General features: G+C 42.5%; 2 protein-coding genes and 2 non-coding genes across 4 annotated transcripts; 3 read left to right on the top strand and 1 right to left on the bottom strand.

Moving 5' to 3' along the window:
* Positions 1-1,164: 1,164 nt before the first annotated feature.
* LOC106580446 (putative aminopeptidase W07G4.4) lies at positions 1,165-11,406 on the top strand. Its single transcript, XM_014161525.2, has 16 exons — positions 1,165-1,433; positions 3,723-3,764; positions 3,856-3,946; positions 4,065-4,213; positions 4,320-4,428; positions 4,682-4,809; positions 4,976-5,075; positions 5,409-5,484; positions 5,846-5,931; positions 6,047-6,151; positions 6,270-6,345; positions 6,550-6,668; positions 6,992-7,075; positions 7,163-7,220; positions 10,552-10,733; positions 10,829-11,406. The coding sequence occupies exons 1-16, from the start codon at positions 1,423-1,425 to the stop codon at positions 10,961-10,963; spliced, it is 1,551 nt and encodes a 516-aa protein (XP_014017000.1). The 5' UTR covers positions 1,165-1,422; the 3' UTR covers positions 10,964-11,406.
* A 661-nt stretch (positions 11,407-12,067) lies between these two features.
* LOC106580445 (proliferating cell nuclear antigen) lies at positions 12,068-15,038 on the top strand. The gene is made up of 6 exons (XM_014161524.2): positions 12,068-12,487; positions 13,298-13,395; positions 13,609-13,676; positions 13,822-14,016; positions 14,266-14,389; positions 14,495-15,038. Exons 1-6 carry the CDS (start codon positions 12,267-12,269, stop codon positions 14,569-14,571), a joined length of 783 nt encoding a protein of 260 aa, XP_014016999.1. The 5' UTR covers positions 12,068-12,266; the 3' UTR covers positions 14,572-15,038.
* Positions 13,158-13,223, top strand: LOC123729370 (small nucleolar RNA SNORD2). The gene has a single exon (XR_006761156.1). It is a non-coding gene; the product is annotated as a small nucleolar RNA SNORD2 (small nucleolar RNA).
* Positions 15,039-16,947: 1,909 nt separating the features above from the next.
* Positions 16,948-17,002, bottom strand: LOC123729366 (U7 small nuclear RNA). The gene has a single exon (XR_006761152.1). It is a non-coding gene; the product is annotated as a U7 small nuclear RNA (small nuclear RNA).
* Between the last annotated feature and the right edge of the window lie 530 nt (positions 17,003-17,532).

Raw genomic sequence — 17,532 nt, 5'->3', positions numbered from 1 at the left:
AGTGTAGCTGGGTGTACCTAAATAAACTGACCACTGAGTATATCTATTGTCAGAGAAATATGACAGTGATATGAGTCATAATGAACCCTATGAATATGTATCATAATTATTAATGGTAGTCCTGCTTAATCTAATTGTCTAGGTAAAAATATATTCTTCATGACACTGTTTGCGTCCCAAATGGCATCCTATTCCCTATATAGTGCACTACTTTTGGTCTGTGGTCATGTAGGTAATAGGGTGCCATTTGGGACGGAAACATTGTTATAGGACACTTGACTTCTGTAAAGACTCGTCATGCATTTAGCCATGTGAGTGGTATTTTAGTATGACAACAGATGTTTTGTATAAGAATGATCACAGAACACACAAAGCGATTGAATTTATAAGTAATCTAGTCGAATCTACAAAAATTCCACAAAATATATTCAACATGAGTTAGATTGACAGAATTTACACACAAACTTGGATTTGTGACCTGATTTACAGTACAGTATGATAATGCCACTTCGGTCCAAAAAAAGAGCTGAATCTATCAATCATAATGATTGGTTGATTATAAAAATAGCTGACCAATGGGCTGGCTGCTTCAGGGGTCATAGGTTAGGCAACATTGTTGCTTATTACCTCCAGCTGGTCTGACACTCAACCACTTCACCTCTCTGAAACACAAACATACACACATATACAGGAACACTTCATTATGGTGCAGGAGCTTCACAATACTTTTGAGTTCATATTCTTTTAGAGGAACAGGAGCTCAAGCAGTAGAACATTTTAGGTGCCAGTAGTCAACTCTGGTGAGTTCCTGCTGAAGTCAAGCACTGAGGACCACAACAGACAACGCTTGTAACGCTTGTGCCCAATCCCAAATTAACCCCTTATCCCTATCCCGTGGAACTGGTGTATACATTACGCAGCCAGCAACATAAACTCTACGTTGCACAACCAAAATCTGCTAATACAATCTAGTCAATGAAAAGTAGCTGATTTTTACCGATATCACACAAATCAGGTCAAACGTCTTGTGAATCGTCTCATTATTGCACTTTGGACCGAAGATCAGTAACTCGCTTTGCCGGTTTGTCTACAGAACAGATATGCACAGAAGTGCACTTCCTGGTCAATGTTTGTAGTTTAGTTTACTGGATACTGTCACTCAGTGCTCACAGTATGTGAGATCAAAGCTCAATGCTCTCTAGCATGTGCATCATAAGTAAGACTTACAATTGATTATCTGAACAATTTCTATGGATAATCTGCATACATTTCCGCGACGGAGACGATAACTGGTTGCTATGTATAAACTACAATTCCCATGATTAAGTTTAAAGGCCATTGATAAATCAGGTGATCAACCGGAGGGAGGCTTCGTTCTGTCAGCTTGCTGTCTCTTTCCCTCTAGACGTCGGAAGGACAGCAATGTGTGCCCGGTAAGCCTACCGATTCATATATTTAGCCGTTTTCCGTGCAAAGATTTGGTCAGAAAATGTACTTTGTGAAATACATGTGTGCAGGATCAATTGTTATCGGGTATGAATGAGCGAACTAACTTCTTGAGCCGTGGCTTTGTTCAACAGGATTGCATACATATTTAAATCCACTTGATCAGTTCGCAAGGACTGTCTATTGTTTTTACACAGACTGATTAGCAAGATAGTTGCAATTTTTCATTCAAGTAGCTGCGAACTAGCTTTTTATTACAGCCCAGTTTGTCTTGGCCTATGGCAAAAAATATAATCTGCCATTTTCACTTCCTTGTTTTTGGAGATATAACAGTCTCCCGTCATTACCAGTTATTATTGTGCCAAAGGCATGAATCTACACACGTTACAGGAAAGGGAGGGTGAGAGAAAGGGAACACTGGCCTTTAGAACACTCCCTCCATTTCAATGTGAAAGCATGGTTCGTTCTATGGCTAGAAACGTACGTACTGAGTCAGACTCATATGGTCTGCAACTCAACATAAAGTGGATCTCAATGGTCTAAAGGTCTCTCTGTTCCTTCTGCGTTGTGGATAAATTGGGCAGGTAAAAGCAAAAGGGCTGCTTTAGAGTATTGCGATGTCCCCTTGACTATGTATGCCTTTAGAGATAACCAGGGAGTCTTAACAGTCCAAGTGTATAGAGTCTTGCAGGTTATCTAGAGTCCAAAGGTTTCTCTGAAAGACAGACTTTGACACAATCTCACTGATATCACTAACCCTGCAGCAGAGAATACCAGACAGGAAAGCAAAGCAATATATTATCTCACCTTTCTCTGCAGTCAAAACTGCTCACTGTATTATTCTGAGTTGGTAAGCAGAGAGCCAGTGTGTACTATAATGATTTCCATGAGTTGGTAAGCAGAGAGCCAGTGTGTACTATAATGATTTCCATGAGTTGGTAAGCAGAGAGCCAGTGTGTACTATAATGATTTCCATGAGTTGGTAAGCAGAGAGCCAGTGTGTACTATAATGATTTCCATGAGTTGGTAAGCAGAGAGCCAGTGTGTACTATAATGATTTCCATGAGTTGGTAAGCAGAGAGCCAGTGTGTACTATAATGATTTCCATGAGTTGGTAAGCAGAGAGCCAGTGTGTACTATAATGATTTCCATGAGTTGGTAAGCAGAGAGCCAGTGTGTACTATAATGATTTCCATGAGTTGGTAAGCAGAGAGCCAGTGTGTACTATAATGATTTCCATGAGTTGGTAAGCAGAGAGCCAGTGTGTACTATAATGATTTCCATGAGTTGGTAAGCAGAGAGCCAGTGTGTACTATAATGATTTCCATGAGTTGGTAAGCAGAGAGCCAGTGTGTACTATAATGATTTCCATGAGTTGGTAAGCAGAGAGCCAGTGTGTACTATAATGATTTCCATGAGTTGGTAAGCAGAGAGCCAGTGTGTACTATAATGATTTCCATGAGTTGGTAAGCAGAGAGCCAGTGTGTACTATAATGATTTCCATGAGTTGGTAACCAGAGAGCCAGTGTGTACTATAATGATTTCCAACTCCTTGTCATTCATTATCATGCTGAACAATGTTTGGCTTGACAATGACAGCAATGGGGTTGACATGGTCACATACAAATCTGGGACCAGGTTTGTGAGTTGGACCTTCAAGACCAGTAATATTGAGCTTTAATTAATGTTTCTCTCTATAGTCAGAAGTGTAAAGTACTAAGGTAAAAATAGTTTAAAGTACCACTTAAATAAGTCGTTTTTGGGGGTGATCTTTACTTTATATTTTTGACCAGTTTTACTCCACTTCATTCCTAATGAAAATAATGTAATTTTACTCCGTACATTTTCCCTGACACCCAAAAGTACTAGCTACATTTCGAATGCTTAGCAGGACAGTTCACACTTAATCAAGAGAACATCCCAGGTCATCCCTACTGTCTCTGGTCTGGTGGACTCACTAAACACACATGCTTTGTTTGTAAATGTCTGAGTGTTGGCGTGTCCCCTGGCTATCCCTAAAATAATAAAACAAGAACATTGTGCCCTCTGGTTTGCTTAAAATAAGGAACGTGAAATTATTTATAGTTTTACTTTTGGTACTTAAGTATATTTTAGCAATTACGTTTTTACATTTGATACATAAGTATATTTAAAACTAAATAGTTTTACTCAAGTAGTATTTTATTGGGTGACATTCATGTTTACTTGAGTCATTTTTCTATCTTTACTTTTACCCAAGTATGACAATTGGGTACTTTTTCCACCACTGTCTATAGTGTCCAGCCCATCGAGTGGACCACTGACTGTAAGAGCCAGAAGTGAGTATTGAGGAAGTGTGTGTGTGTGTGTGTGTGTGTGTGTGTGTGTGTGTGTGTGTGAGAGAGAGATCTAACTGTGTGTTCTCTCCAGTTATGATGGAATAGTCTTGGTGACGCAGAGTTATGACACGCTGCCCAAGGAGCTGGAATGTCTGAAAGCACCTCTGCTGGACTACAGCTCTGTGAGTCACACAACAACATATAGATAGATAGATGAATATAGCCCTACTTTTTTTCTTCTCCCCTCTCATTTATCCTCCTCCTCCTCTCCTCTCTCTCCTTTCTCCCTTTCTCTTCTAGGTGGACTGTGGTCTGGGAGATGAGGTGGTGGTGTTGAAGGTTCCGGGGTTGCCTGGTAACCGCTTGGTGTTTGCGTCCACCGGGCCCGTTAACCGGGACTACGATGATGTCAGACGCTTCAGTGACGCAGCTGTTAATGGCATCAAGAGGTCAGTCAACACCACACACACAAATGGTATCAAGAGGTTACTCTCTCTTTCTCTGTGTGTGTGGCTCTCCCATTCATTACCATTTACTGTATGGGTGTTTCTTCAGGGCCATGAAAGCAGGCATGCAGCGCCCCCTTCTGGTCTGTCCTCGCCATAGCTGCTATGACAGGAGCACCCTGGTGGCTGCCCTAGGTGCCCTGCACGCCCTCTACATGGTGAGAACAATCCTATGAAATAAAGAATAGATACCAGTACACTGATTAATGCTCCCATAGTTTTATTTTATTGTGCAATGTTTTGACCCGAAGGACTTCGTCAGGCACTCCTGTGCCCATAAACCCCTAGACCCGATATTCAAATAAACTTTGCACACATATGGAGCTCTAGAAAATCAATTCTCTTGCACCAAATATGGTGCTCACATTTATTCTATTTTTCTTCCTCTCTCTCTTTTTCCCTCTCCCTCAGCCTCTGGAAGTGAGGGAGGCATCTGTGAAGCCTAGCCAGTATAAGGTGTGTGTTCTGGGGCTGTGGGTGGACCAGGAGGCCCAGGGGAAGGAGTTGGTGGATCTGGCCTCTGCTCTGGAGAGTGGACGGTGGGTCACACACACATATTTTCATCTGTAACTTAGTGATCCCTCTTATGGGGAGAGGTTTTTAAATGTATTAGATCTGAAAAATCTATGCTTTTTTTAAACAAACAAAAAAATAATCTTTCTCTCTTCCGCCGACTACCCCATCTCTCTCTCCCTCTTTCTCCAGGCTGGCTTGCCGCGACATAGGAGGGTCTGATCCTGAGAGGATGGCTGCTCCTCGTGTAGCTGAGTACATCCAGGCCCTCTTTAAGGACAGCCCAGTGCAGGTGAGAGAGGATTTTCTCATACATCCAAAAAGGAAAAGGTGATTTCTATCTCTGAAAAAGACAGCAACAACAAAATGATTTTGTGATTCAGGTGCTTTTTTTATTAGTTAAAAAAGCTGATCTCTTTCGACCTCAATCGGTCTTTGTCAAAGCTTTGTTGCAGTCTTTTTGGGAGATGCAATCACCTTTCATTTTTGGGAATATGACTTTACCCAGATGAGCTCTCAATTCTGTACCAGCCTTTAGTAGTGCCAGCATATCTAAACTCTACTTGTCTCATGTATCTCAGTAATATGTTAATGTGATGAAGCTGAACCACCCTGTCTTTCTCAGGTAGATGTGGTGAGTGATCTGAAGGTGCTGGAGAAGGAGTACCCTTGCCTCGCTGCTGTCAACCGCTGTGCCAATGGTAAGTGTGTGTGTCAGACCTGGGTTCAAATACTATTTCAAATATCTCAATTACTTTTACATACATTCACAGTAAGTATTCAGATCTCTTATTTGAATAGACAAGTAGTTGAATATTTGAAAATACTCAAATACACTGACTCAAATACACTCATGTATTTAAAAATAGTATTTGAAATAAGTATTTTTTACAAATAACCATTCAAATACTCAAATAAAAGTACTTGTTTTGGGCTGTTTATTTGAAAATACTCAAATACACAGAAAAAAGTATTTTAAATACCAGATACTCAAATTCACATGTATTTGAACCCAGGTCTGGTGTGTCTGTTTGTTTTCATCCGTGTGTTTGTCTCTTATAGCTGTGCCTCGTCACCAGGCCAGAGTGATCAAGCTGAAGTACTGTGGAGAAGGACCAGTCCAACACACACTGATGCTGGTTGGCAAGGTGAGAGGGAGAGTGTGGAAGAAGGGAAGATGATGATGGCGATAAAGGGGGTCTCATCATGTCATGAACATGTTTTTGGATGTAACATTTGTGCGTTTGTGTGTGTTTCTCTCAGGGCATCACTTATGACACCGGTGGAGCTGACATCAAGGCTGGTGGCTTCATGGCTGGCATGCACAGAGACAAGTGTGGTGCTGCTGCTGTGGCTGGGTTCTTCCAGGTTCAACAACTAGCACTTTGACACTATTTAGTTATCACTAGTGGACTGTAGTTAGAGATGTTTCATAGTCCCTCAAATAGTCTGCTACTCCTGCTAACATGTAGCTCTGTCCTGTCAGGTCCTGGCCAAACTCAAGCCCAAGCATCTGAAGGTGGTCGGTGCCATGGCGATGGTGAGGAACAGCGTGGGCTCAGGTCAGTGTGATGACATAGGGGTAGGGGTTTCACCCATAGAATCTTGTATGAAAATCTATTTCAATGATTCTATTTCCATAGTTTCATCTAATGAGTGTACAGTTGGCGTCTTCCCTCTCTCCTATCTCTCTCTGTGTGTTGTCTCTCTCTCTGACTGAATGAGGGTTTAAGGGTTGTGTGTTGTGGTTCTCTCTTTTCTGTCAGACTGCTACGTAGCTGATGAGTTGGTGGTGTCCCGTGCGGGTCGCAGGGTTCGTGTGGGGAACACGGACGCTGAGGGACGCATGGTGATGGTCGACCTGCTCTGTGAAATGAAGGAGAAGGTGAGAATACACAAATCTATTGCCCCTTCTCTCCATCTCTCCCTCTTTCTCCTGTCCAACCCGTTCTGTCACCTTAATCTCACTTCCTCCTCCTGTCAAAAACTGACTGTCAGTGACTATACGCCTTCCAGGTCAAGGGGCACGACCTTAATGTGTGTGTGTATCTGTTTTCAAGTCCCAAAACAGGTGTCACCGGAAATGTTTGCATGTGACATTCTAGGGGATAGCTGTTGACAACGTAAAATTAGGTTTAAAGGTTCAAATCTCTTGGTAGGGTGTTTCGTCAAGTGTAAAAATACCCCCATTATCTCCTCTCTTTCCAGGCGGTACGTGAGGTGTCTCCTCAGCTGTTTACCATCGCCACTCTGACAGGACACGCCATCAGAGCCATGGGACCAAACTACTCTGTGAGTACTGGACCATATACACACAGTACAATACAGCACACTGGCCATGGTGACAATTTTGTTTAATCAAACTTTGTCCCCTTTTAGATCATCATGGACAACGGAGCTGCCCAACGCTCTGGCAATGCCCGGCAGTGGCAGAAAGGTGAGATGCTCCGCACATGCATACATATACAGTCGTGGCCAAAAGTTTTGAGAATGACAAATATTAGTTTCCACAAAGTTTGCTGCGTCAGTGTCTTTAGATATTTTTGTCAGATGTTACTATGGAATACTGAAGTATAATTACAAGCATTTCATAAGTGTCAAAGGCTTTTATTGACAATTACATGAAGTTGATGCAAAGAGTCAATATTTGCAGTGTTGACCCTTCTTTTTCAAGACCTCTGCAATCTGCCCTGGCATGCTGTCAATTAACTTCTGGGCCACATCCTGACTGATGGCAGCCCATTCTTGCAAAGTCAATGCTTGGAGTTTGTCAGAATTTGTGGGTTTTTGTTTGTCCACCCTCCTCTTGAAGATTGACCACAAGTTCTCAATGGGATTAAGGTCTGGGGAGTTTCCTGGCCATGGACCCAAAATACAGTGGATTTAAAAAGTCTACACACCCCTGTTAAAATGGCAGGTTTTTGTGATGTAAAATAATGAGACAAAGATAAATCATGTCAGAACTTTTTCCACCTTTAATGTGAACAATTCAATTGAAAAACAAACTGGAATCTTTGAGGGGGGGGGAAATAAAAAATAAAACTCACAATAACCTGGTTGCATAAGTGTGCACACCCTTAAACTAATACTTTGTTGAAGCACCTTTTGATTTTATTACAGCACTCAGTCTTTTTGGGTAGGAGTCTATTAGCATGGCACATCTTGATGTGGCAATATTTGCCCACTCTTCTTTGCAAAAGCGCTCCAAATCTGTCAGATTGCGAGGACATCTGTGCACAGCCCTCTTCAGATCACCCCAGAGATGTTCAATTGGATTCAGGTCTGGGCTCTGGCTGGGCCATTCCAAAACGTTAATATTCTTCTGGTGAAGCCATGCTTTCGTGGATTTGGATGTGTGCTTTGGGTCGTTGTCGTGCTGAAAGGTGAACTTCCTCTTCATCTTCACCTTTCTAACGGATGCCTGAAGGTTTTGTGCCAAAATTGCCTGGTATTTGGAACTGTTCATAATTCCCTCCACCCTGACTTAGGCCCCGGTTCCAGCTGAAGAAAAACAGCCCCAAAGCCTGATGCTGCCACCACCATGCTTCACTGTGGGTATGGTGTTCTTTGGGTGATGTGCAGTGTTGTTTTTGCGCCAAACATACCTTTTGGAATTATGGCCAAAAAGTTCAACCTTGGTTTCATCAGAGCATAACACATTTTTCCACGTGCTTTTGGGGGACTTGATGTTTGTTTTTGCAAACTTCAGCCGGGCTTGGATGTTTTTCATTGTAAGAAATTCATATGAAGAATACGGGAGATTGTTGTCACATGTAGCACGCAGCCAGTACTTGCCAGAAATTCCTGCAGTTCCTTTAATGTTGCTGTAGGCCTCTTGGAAGCCTCCCTGACCAGTTTTCTTCTCGTCTTTTCATACATTTTGGAGGGATGTCCAGTTCTTGGTAATGTCTCTGTGGTGCCATATTTCTCCACTTGATGATGACTGTCTTCACTGTGTTCCATGGTATATGTAATGCTTTGGAAATTCTTTTGTACCCTTCTCCTGACTGATATCTTTCATCAATGAGATCCCTCTGATGCTTTGGAAGCTCTCTGCGGACCATGGCTTTTGCTCTGAGATGCAACTAAGAAAATGTCAGGAAAATCCTACTAGAACAGCTGAACTTTATTTGTGATTAATCAGTCACTTTAAATGATGGCAGGTGTGTAATGACTTATATTTAACATGAGTTTGAATGTGATTGGTTCATTCTGAACACAGCCACATCCCCAGTTATAAGACTGTGTGCACACTTATGCAACCAGGTTATTGTAAGGTTTTTATTTTTCATTTTTCCCCCTCAAAGATTTTTTGTTTTTCAATTGAATTGTTCATATTATAGGTCACATTAACAGTATAAAAAGTTCTGACATGATTTATCTTTCTCATTCTTTTACATCACAAAAACCTGGCATTTTAACAGGGGTGTGTAGACTTTCTATATCCACTGTATCGATGTTTTGTTCCCCGAGCCACTTAGTTATCACTTTTGCCTTATGGCAAGGTGCTCCATCATGCTGGAAAAGGCATTGTTCGTCACCAAACTGTTCCTGGATGGTTGGGAGAAGTTGCTCTCGGAGGATGTGTTGGTACCATTTATTCATGGCTGTGTTCTTAGGCAAAATTGTGAGTGAGCCCACTCCCTTGGCTGAGAAGCAACCCCACACATGAATAGTCTCAGGATGCTTTACGGTTGGCATGACACAGGACTGATGGTAGCGCTCACCTCGTCTTCTCCGGACAAGCTTTTTTTCGGATGCCCCACACAATCGGAAAGGGGATTCATCAGAGAAAATGACTTTACCCCAGTCCTCAGCAGTCCAATCCCTCTACCTTTTGCAGAATATCAGTCTGTCCCTGATGTTTTTCCTGGAGAGAAGTGGCTTCTTTGCTGCCCTTCTTGACACCAGGCCATCCTCCAAAAGTCTTCGCCTCACTGTGCGTGCAGATGCACTCACACCTGCCTGCTGCCATTCCTGAGCAAGCTCTGTACTGGTGGTGCCCCGATCCTGCAGCTGAATCAACTTTAGGAGATGGTCCTGGCGCTTGCTGGACTTTCTTGGGCGCCCTGAAGCCTTCTTCACAACAATTGAACAGCTCTCCTTGAAGTTCTTGATGATCCGATAAATGATTGATTTAGGTGCAATCTTACTGACAGCAATATCCTTGCCTGCGAAGCCCTTTTTGTGCAAAGCAATGAGGACTGCACACGTTTCCTTGCAGGTAACCATGGTTGACAGAGGAAGAACAATGATTCCAAGCACCCCCCTCCTTTTGAAGCTTCCAGACTGTTATTCGAACTCAATCAGCATGACAGAGTGATCTCCAGCCTTGTCCTCGTCAACACTCACACCTGTGTTAACGAGAGAATCACTGACATGTCAGCTGGTCCTTTTGTGGCAGGGCTGAAATGCAGTGGAAATATTTTAGGGGGATTCGGTTCATTCGCATTGCAAAGAAGGACTTTGCAATTAATTGCAATTCATCTGACCACTCTTAATAACATTCTGGAGTATATGCAAATTGCCATCATACAAACTGAGGCAGCAGACTTTGAAAATGAATGTGTCATTCTCAAAACTTTTGGCCATGACTGTACATACAGGTAACTGACAAAGTCATGGAAAACTTGAGTAAATGAGGTGTACATACATACAGGATACTATTCAGTCAAATCAGCAAACCAGGGTTTACAGGTCTGAATGTGGGTTTTCTGGGTTGTACATGGTTTAACCTGTTAGTCCTATTTCTTTCTCCCTCTGTGTAGCGGGGGAGGTGCTGGGTGATCTGTTTGAGGTGTCCAGTATCAGGCGTGAGGACTATGACTTCCATAAGGGGAAGTCTGAGTACGAGGAGATTCTGCAGAGCAACAACCTGCCATCCTCTGCTACTCCCCGCGGACATCAGACCCCCGCTGCCTTCCTCATCATGGCCTCTGGGCTGGACAAGGTACACACACATCCCACACCACACAGACACACAATGCTCCAGCTCTTTTCACAGCCCTGGATCGAACATGATCTCTGTTTGTTTCCCTCCATCAGTATGGTGTGGACTCTGGCAGTCCTCTGCCATACTCCCATATCGACATCGCTGGCTCCAGCGGCCCCTTCCCCGGTGTACCCACAGGAGCTCCAATCCTTGCCATGGCTACCAACTACATCCTGCCCAGCGCCTAGCAACCCAACTACACCCTGCCCCGTGCTTAGCAACCTTGTGATATAAAAATGTGTAGAATGTACCCTACTCTCTGTCCTGAGTTATATCACATATAACCGTCCTAATATGGTAGTGCCAGTATAATTTGCTATATTACACAAAGAATAAGAACACATATCCATCAATGGTGTGATATCGGCAGTTAATTTCAAACATTCCAAGAGCTCAGATTGTTGTTCTATAGATTCTGATTCTAAGCTACTATATATCCATCCAACCTTAAGTGTCCCAAATGTTTCACCCCCATGTCTAACATGAGTCACTGTATTGAATACTCTCAGGGGAGAAATGACAAACGCTCTGTTTATCCATCCATTTTATACGTGTGAAACTTGAGGTGAGTTGCAAGTCAAACGGTTGTGTGCTAAATGCTGTGTGCTTCAATAAAATAATTGATTTTCAATGTTTACTTATTTCAATAACCAATGTTAACAACTGTAGAGCCAGGAATTGTAGAATGGCAGGTATAGGTTAGAGGTAGGCCAGCAGTCATGTATATGGTTGTCTATTTGGGGAAATCCATTTTTATCCAATTATATGCTGAATATGCAAGCTATCCTTTCTCTTAATTCAACTATATTACTTTTGTCATGGTACATGGACTGTTTGTCTGTCATGTTGTAATAAATTCCAATGTTTTGTTTCAAAGACAAAACAAAATGCAAGCTGGGAAAGCTCAGACAAACCTAATGCAGCAGCGCATAGACAGTTGCATATCACTAAAACAAATGGGTTAACGTAATAAACATGAGTCCGAAATAAAGTAAAACCAAAGAGAACATTTATGCATAGCTAAGGTCGAAATATCGGAGTCATTTTACTGCTTTGAAAATTAAGCTGGAGAACATTTGGCGCCATCGAATTTCCTTATTTTGATCACTTTGTGAAGGCGGTCACAAATAGGTTGTAACATATACCATTTTGGATCAACGTATGCGTATGACAAGTATCTAGAACTATATCAAAGAGAGATTAATGTGCCTCAATGTCTTCAGTGGGAGGAGCCGAAGGCGCCCATGATTAAACGGAAATGACGAATGACGCCAACGCTTAAAAGGACACGTTAGCCCGCGTTCGTGAGCCACAGACCCTCCAACTAGGGAAGAGAGAAGTCTTGTCGCATTTTCAGAAGCGAGAACGGGAGCTTTAAAAAAAATAATAATAATCTTATCCAAGCCTGCATTTTTTGACTGCAGGACCAAAGTTGAGGGAAAAGGTCTCAGGAAAGAATTTTGTATTTCTACTACATAAACAGACTCGACAATGTTTGAGGCTCGCTTGGTACAGGGATCAATCCTGAAGAAGGTTTTGGAGGCTCTGAAGGACCTGATCACGGAGGCCTGTTGGGACGTGAGCTCGTCGGGTATCTCTCTTCAGAGTATGGACTCGTCCCACGTCTCCCTAGTTCAGCTCACACTCCGCAGCGACGGGTTCGACTCCTACCGTTGCGATCGCAACCTCGCAATGGGAGTCAATCTTAGCAGGTGAGTGGAACTGAGTTTGACTATGACAGCATGATTGGCAAGGTTAGTTACTTTGCCTAGAGAACAATAACTTCGTTAGTTTAGCAGGGATGTAACTGTTTAAGATTTTTCATTATGTCCCTAGTAAGCTAAGTTAACCATGTTCTTTTGTTGGCGTGGCTTTAGTATTCTACTTTTTACTGTAGTGAGGACATTTTTAGACGTTCAAGTCTCTTGCAACGCCTCGTGTTATTTTCAAAAGTTACAAGTTTGTAGACAATTTTTGGATGGAAAACTGATATATCGGCCGGTTGCAGTGTAACATGCATGTAAAAAGCCGCCTTTTGAAAATGACGCGTGACGTCACTTGAGCGCCAAATCACTTGTTGAAGGTTGGCGGGAATTTCGCAAACCCGCCAAGTTCACTATTGTTTGAAGTTGGCTGTTTGTTAAATGGAACATACGATCACGTTGACCAGCTATATGAAATCACTGTACATTCTCTCATAAATGCTTATGTGTCATTTAACCTCTAACGTGTAGCAGAGCTTCTAGACAATGGTGCTCCGTACAGTGTCATGATGGCCTAGCCGACGTTGCATTTGATTGACATACACAGCCTATGAAAAGAGCAGGTTTAAATATGCTAATTAAAAAATGCTCATATTTTAGTACTTCAGCAAGTTGTTTTGAGTGAAATTATGGCATATCTTTCAGGACAGACCTGACTATGGTGACCAATTTATACTGAACACTAAAAAAAAAAATGTTTTAACTTACCATACCTGTAACAGTGTTGGGTACTGACTGGTCTACCACTCTCCCTCCTAGTATGTCAAAGATCCTGAAGTGTGCTGGGAATGAGGACATCATCACTCTCAGAGCAGAGGACAACGCAGACACACTCGCCCTAGTCTTCGAGACACTCAGTGAGTACCTTCATCCATCAAGCAATAGCTCTACTTCTACAGTAGGGATATTTCATTTTGCAGATGGAATGATAGATGGATAGATCTATCAAGAGTCGTACCTGTAGTAGTAAGACTTCAATTCTCAGGAACCATGATGCACCACTATCATCTATGCTTGGTAATGTATTTTATGTTTAATTAGATGTCAGTGTTAAACTGTTCTTCTCTTAGACCAGGAGAAGGTGTCGGACTATGAGATGAAGCTAATGGATCTCGATGTAGAACAGTTGGGAATCCCAGTAAGTGTTCTCCCAACATTCCATTAAGTAAAAGTTCTAAACTTCTCTTTAGAATGAGCCATACTTGTGGCAGTAGCATTTGTCACTTGTCACCAGACCATGCCATGTTGGTTGCCACGTTCTCACCCTTCTCTTAACTCTCTAGGAGCAGGAGTACAGTTGTGTGGTCAGGATGCCATCGGGGGAGTTTGCCCGTATCTGCCGTGACCTGTCTCAGATTGGTGACGCCGTCATGATCTCTTGCGCCAAGGATGGCGTTAAGTTCTCGGCCACGGGAGAGCTGGGCACTGGCAACGTCAAGCTGTCCCAAACCAGCAACGTGGACAAGGAGGAGGAAGCGGTATGTATGGGGAGGAGTCCTGGGTCTGTGTCCCAAATTATTCCCTATATAGTGCCCTATATAATTTCATCCTTGGGGTGAAGTGGGAGAAACTGCATATCAGATTGACATGTTCTTTGTCCACCAGAATGGCCATCAGCTCTGTAAAGATTGTTCTCTTGGACAACAGATTTGCAGTTTTGTCTGGGCTCACTGGAGGCTTCAATGTTGAATTAAATATATTTTCTCCCCTTCCTTCCTTCCTCTTAGGTGAGTATTGAGATGAATGAGCCAGTCCAGCTGATCTTTGCGCTCAACTACCTTAACTTCTTCACCAAGGCCACACCCCTCTCCAAGACAGTCATCCTCAGCATGTCTGCAGACATCCCCCTGGGTAGGTAACCTGCTCCTGCCCTCTAACCCTAACCTCTACCCCATGCACACATCCTATTATGTACTCTATATTGTTTTCTGATGTCTAACATCTTTTCTTTGACAGTGGTGGAGTACAAGATAGCTGACATGGGCCATGTTAAGTACTACCTGGCGCCCAAGATTGACGAGGAGGCTTCATAAACCTCTCTGATCCAAACTTCCAATGGAGTGGGGGGGTGTTCATGTTCATTCCTGTGGATGGGGAGGAGGATCTTGTTGGCGGGTGGGAAAGGGATGACTGACTTTGTCTGCATCATGGCATCGCTATTGCGTTTTAGTTTTATCTGGATACATTTGTTGATATCAGCAGTTTGACTGATCCAGTCTGAATTGAATTTTTTTATACTGGATAGACAATGGTGGTAGGATCTACTAACGTCCTTTTCTGGGACTAGGGTTCTTATTCAGCTCAAGTACTTTTCAGTTACTAATCTTACCTGGCCAGCTGTCTGAGGAAGATCAGCTCCATCCCTCCCCTTGTTCCCTCTTCTGTTTGGGAAACAAATGCTCATTCCAATTTGTAGATATGTCTGTATATATGTTCTGTGGTCATGTTCACCACTCAAACTTTTTATTCTTGAACCCCAATAAATAAATAATTTGATTCTACAATATGTATTTTCTATCTGCTACCACTAGGTGGTGCCCATGACTATAAAATAATCTGAATTTTCTCAGTGCAGTTTCATTTGCAGTTTTCCTGGGCATAGATGGACTCGTTTTTGACAAATTACTTGCCATGGAGTATAGTTTGAACACATTTTTATTCCACTATTGGGGTTGATCTGTGTCCCTGAAAAATAATATATGCCTCTTAACATACCCTTGTTTAAGGGAAACTTTATCCAGATTAATTTACCAATGTATTTAGACTAATGGTGCCAGTTTTAAATTAGCCTAGGTTAGCTCAACCGTCCCCTGGGGGACCCACCGATCCTGCTAGTTCCCACTAACCATATAGGGTCAGGTATTTCTTCAATCCCCTAATCCCCCTACTGATTGGGGTAATGTGAGTTGATCACAGATGTGGTTTCTACCTAGTCTTAAAACGCTTCTTTGGTTTGACAATGACAGTTGTCAAGGGCACACAGATCTGGGACCAGGCTTTTTACAGCAATCAAAATCCAAGCTTTTTACAGTCAAACCGTTTTGACTGCTGTAAATAGTACCCTGGGCCCAGATCTGTTTGTGCCCTTGACAACTGTCATTGTCAAACCAAACTGTTTGGCATTATGGCACAACCTCTGGCACTCATGCTATAAGTGAATAGGCAATGTCCTCTAGCAATTCTCTCTATGGGGCTAGCCAACACAGCTCTGTCAGTCTGGGTTTTCTAAAACCCTAATCCCATCGGTACATCTGGCCTCAGATGTAGACTCAATTTTAGCACTTCACTGGGTTCAAACAGCCCAAAATCAACAAGGGGGAGGGCTGGATTATAATCTCACTGTAGATTGCATTTCTACATGATCCCTTTCCCAGCTACCACAGGCTCTCTCAAACCTAATCTGCTGAGCTGCATTGAGTTAGTATCCACAGCAACCAGGGGAGAAATGTGTTTTTGTCCATCAACCTTAATTTCAAGTTAAATCATCACTGCGGTTCTGTGACCAATTTCCACTGAAGGTAAAAATAACTACTGCCTCAGGTTGCTGCTTCCATCCTTCTCTGGTAGCAAACCTAGGTGGACTTCTCCTGATTACTTTAATTCTATAAAGTAATTCATCTTTATGTGAGTGATTAATGAAATATTGAAGCAGCTATGACGGTTTAACTGGACACTTACATTTCTTTATCAGTCTTCCTCTGGTGACAGGTCTGTCTCTTCGCGTAGCCACTGCATTTGTCTCTTACTTGCTTTTCTCTCTTCCAATAAGGTTTATTAAATAGTTATTTCTGCCAAAGCATTCTAATAATTAAAGTACATTAACAAGCATTACTGCTGCGCAGTCCTCAGGAACAATTCACCCCTTCACATCTCTTGAGCCAGACAACTCAAAGATAGCCTATACCGTTTGCTTTCTCTGCTTTACATGTTTACTATACAGTTTGCTTTTCACTCTGGCCTGGAGTTGACTTTCTGTCTATTCAGCCTTTTCTGCTCATTACTCTACCATACTTATCTCTAGTCCATTCCTTTCTCTCTCTCTTGTTCCCTCTGCTTTTTCTGTCTGGTCTGTAAACTGCTTTTTAGAGGACTGGGATTTGTGCCAGAGACAAGGTGAAATAAGGGGACAGGGTGAGACGCCGCCTCTCTCTCTGTGCCCCCCTCTCCTCAGATGCAAAAGGAGATTATCCAATACTGAGAATACTGAGGCGTGCGTGTCAATCGTCTCTATCGCTCTCTCCCCTCACGTGGAAAATAGTATAGTACACTGGTATAAATACGATAGTATTCACTAGTGTTGTTGCTGTATTATTCAATGTAGTGTTGCAGACATGACTAGTATACTGTAGTGTTTTCACAGGCTGTAGTATTTACTCATGTGTTTGTTTTGTTCTTTTTGTGATATAAGTGTGGGCTTTCTCCTTGAGGAAACCTACTGGACAAATACTTAAAGAGCAAATATTCCATAGCCTGTTGGTAGGACTGGAGTCTGTACGGATAGTTAAGAGCTGCTCTTTTCTATAACCTGTAGAGAGAGAGAACGAACTTTGGGACTGGTAGGGACATCTCAGGGCTCCATGCCTTCCTCTATCCCTCTTCTCAGTGTAGCTGTCTGGTTGAAGGTCAGGTTTACCAATTTACAAGGAGTACGGGTGGTGGAGTTCACCTTCTGTCTTCCTCGACTTGATTTGATTAAAAAAAACTTTCATGAATAAAAAAAAAATGTAAAGAGGACAATAAAATGGAGATAGAGGTAGGGTTGGGAATAGGATACAAACCCAGTTTAGGGTATGGTTGGGGAGGGGGTGAATAACTTTATTAAAAATAGAAAGTAGGGGATGGAAACTTGTTCTTCAAGATACTGGTGGGATGTGTGGTTGTTTTTTGTGTTTCTATCGTTCAGAATGACAATGCCCCTGTGGCCAAAGCGAGGTCCATACAGAAATTATTTTTTGAGATCAGTGTGGAAGAACTTGACTGGCCTGCACAGAGCC

The sequence above is a fragment of the Salmo salar genome, chromosome ssa20, assembly GCF_905237065.1.
Source record: "Salmo salar chromosome ssa20, Ssal_v3.1, whole genome shotgun sequence".
Classification (NCBI taxonomy): domain Eukaryota; kingdom Metazoa; phylum Chordata; class Actinopteri; order Salmoniformes; family Salmonidae; genus Salmo; species Salmo salar.
The sequence above is the reverse complement of the archived record's forward strand: the minus strand, read 5'-3'. Positions and strand labels throughout refer to the sequence as shown.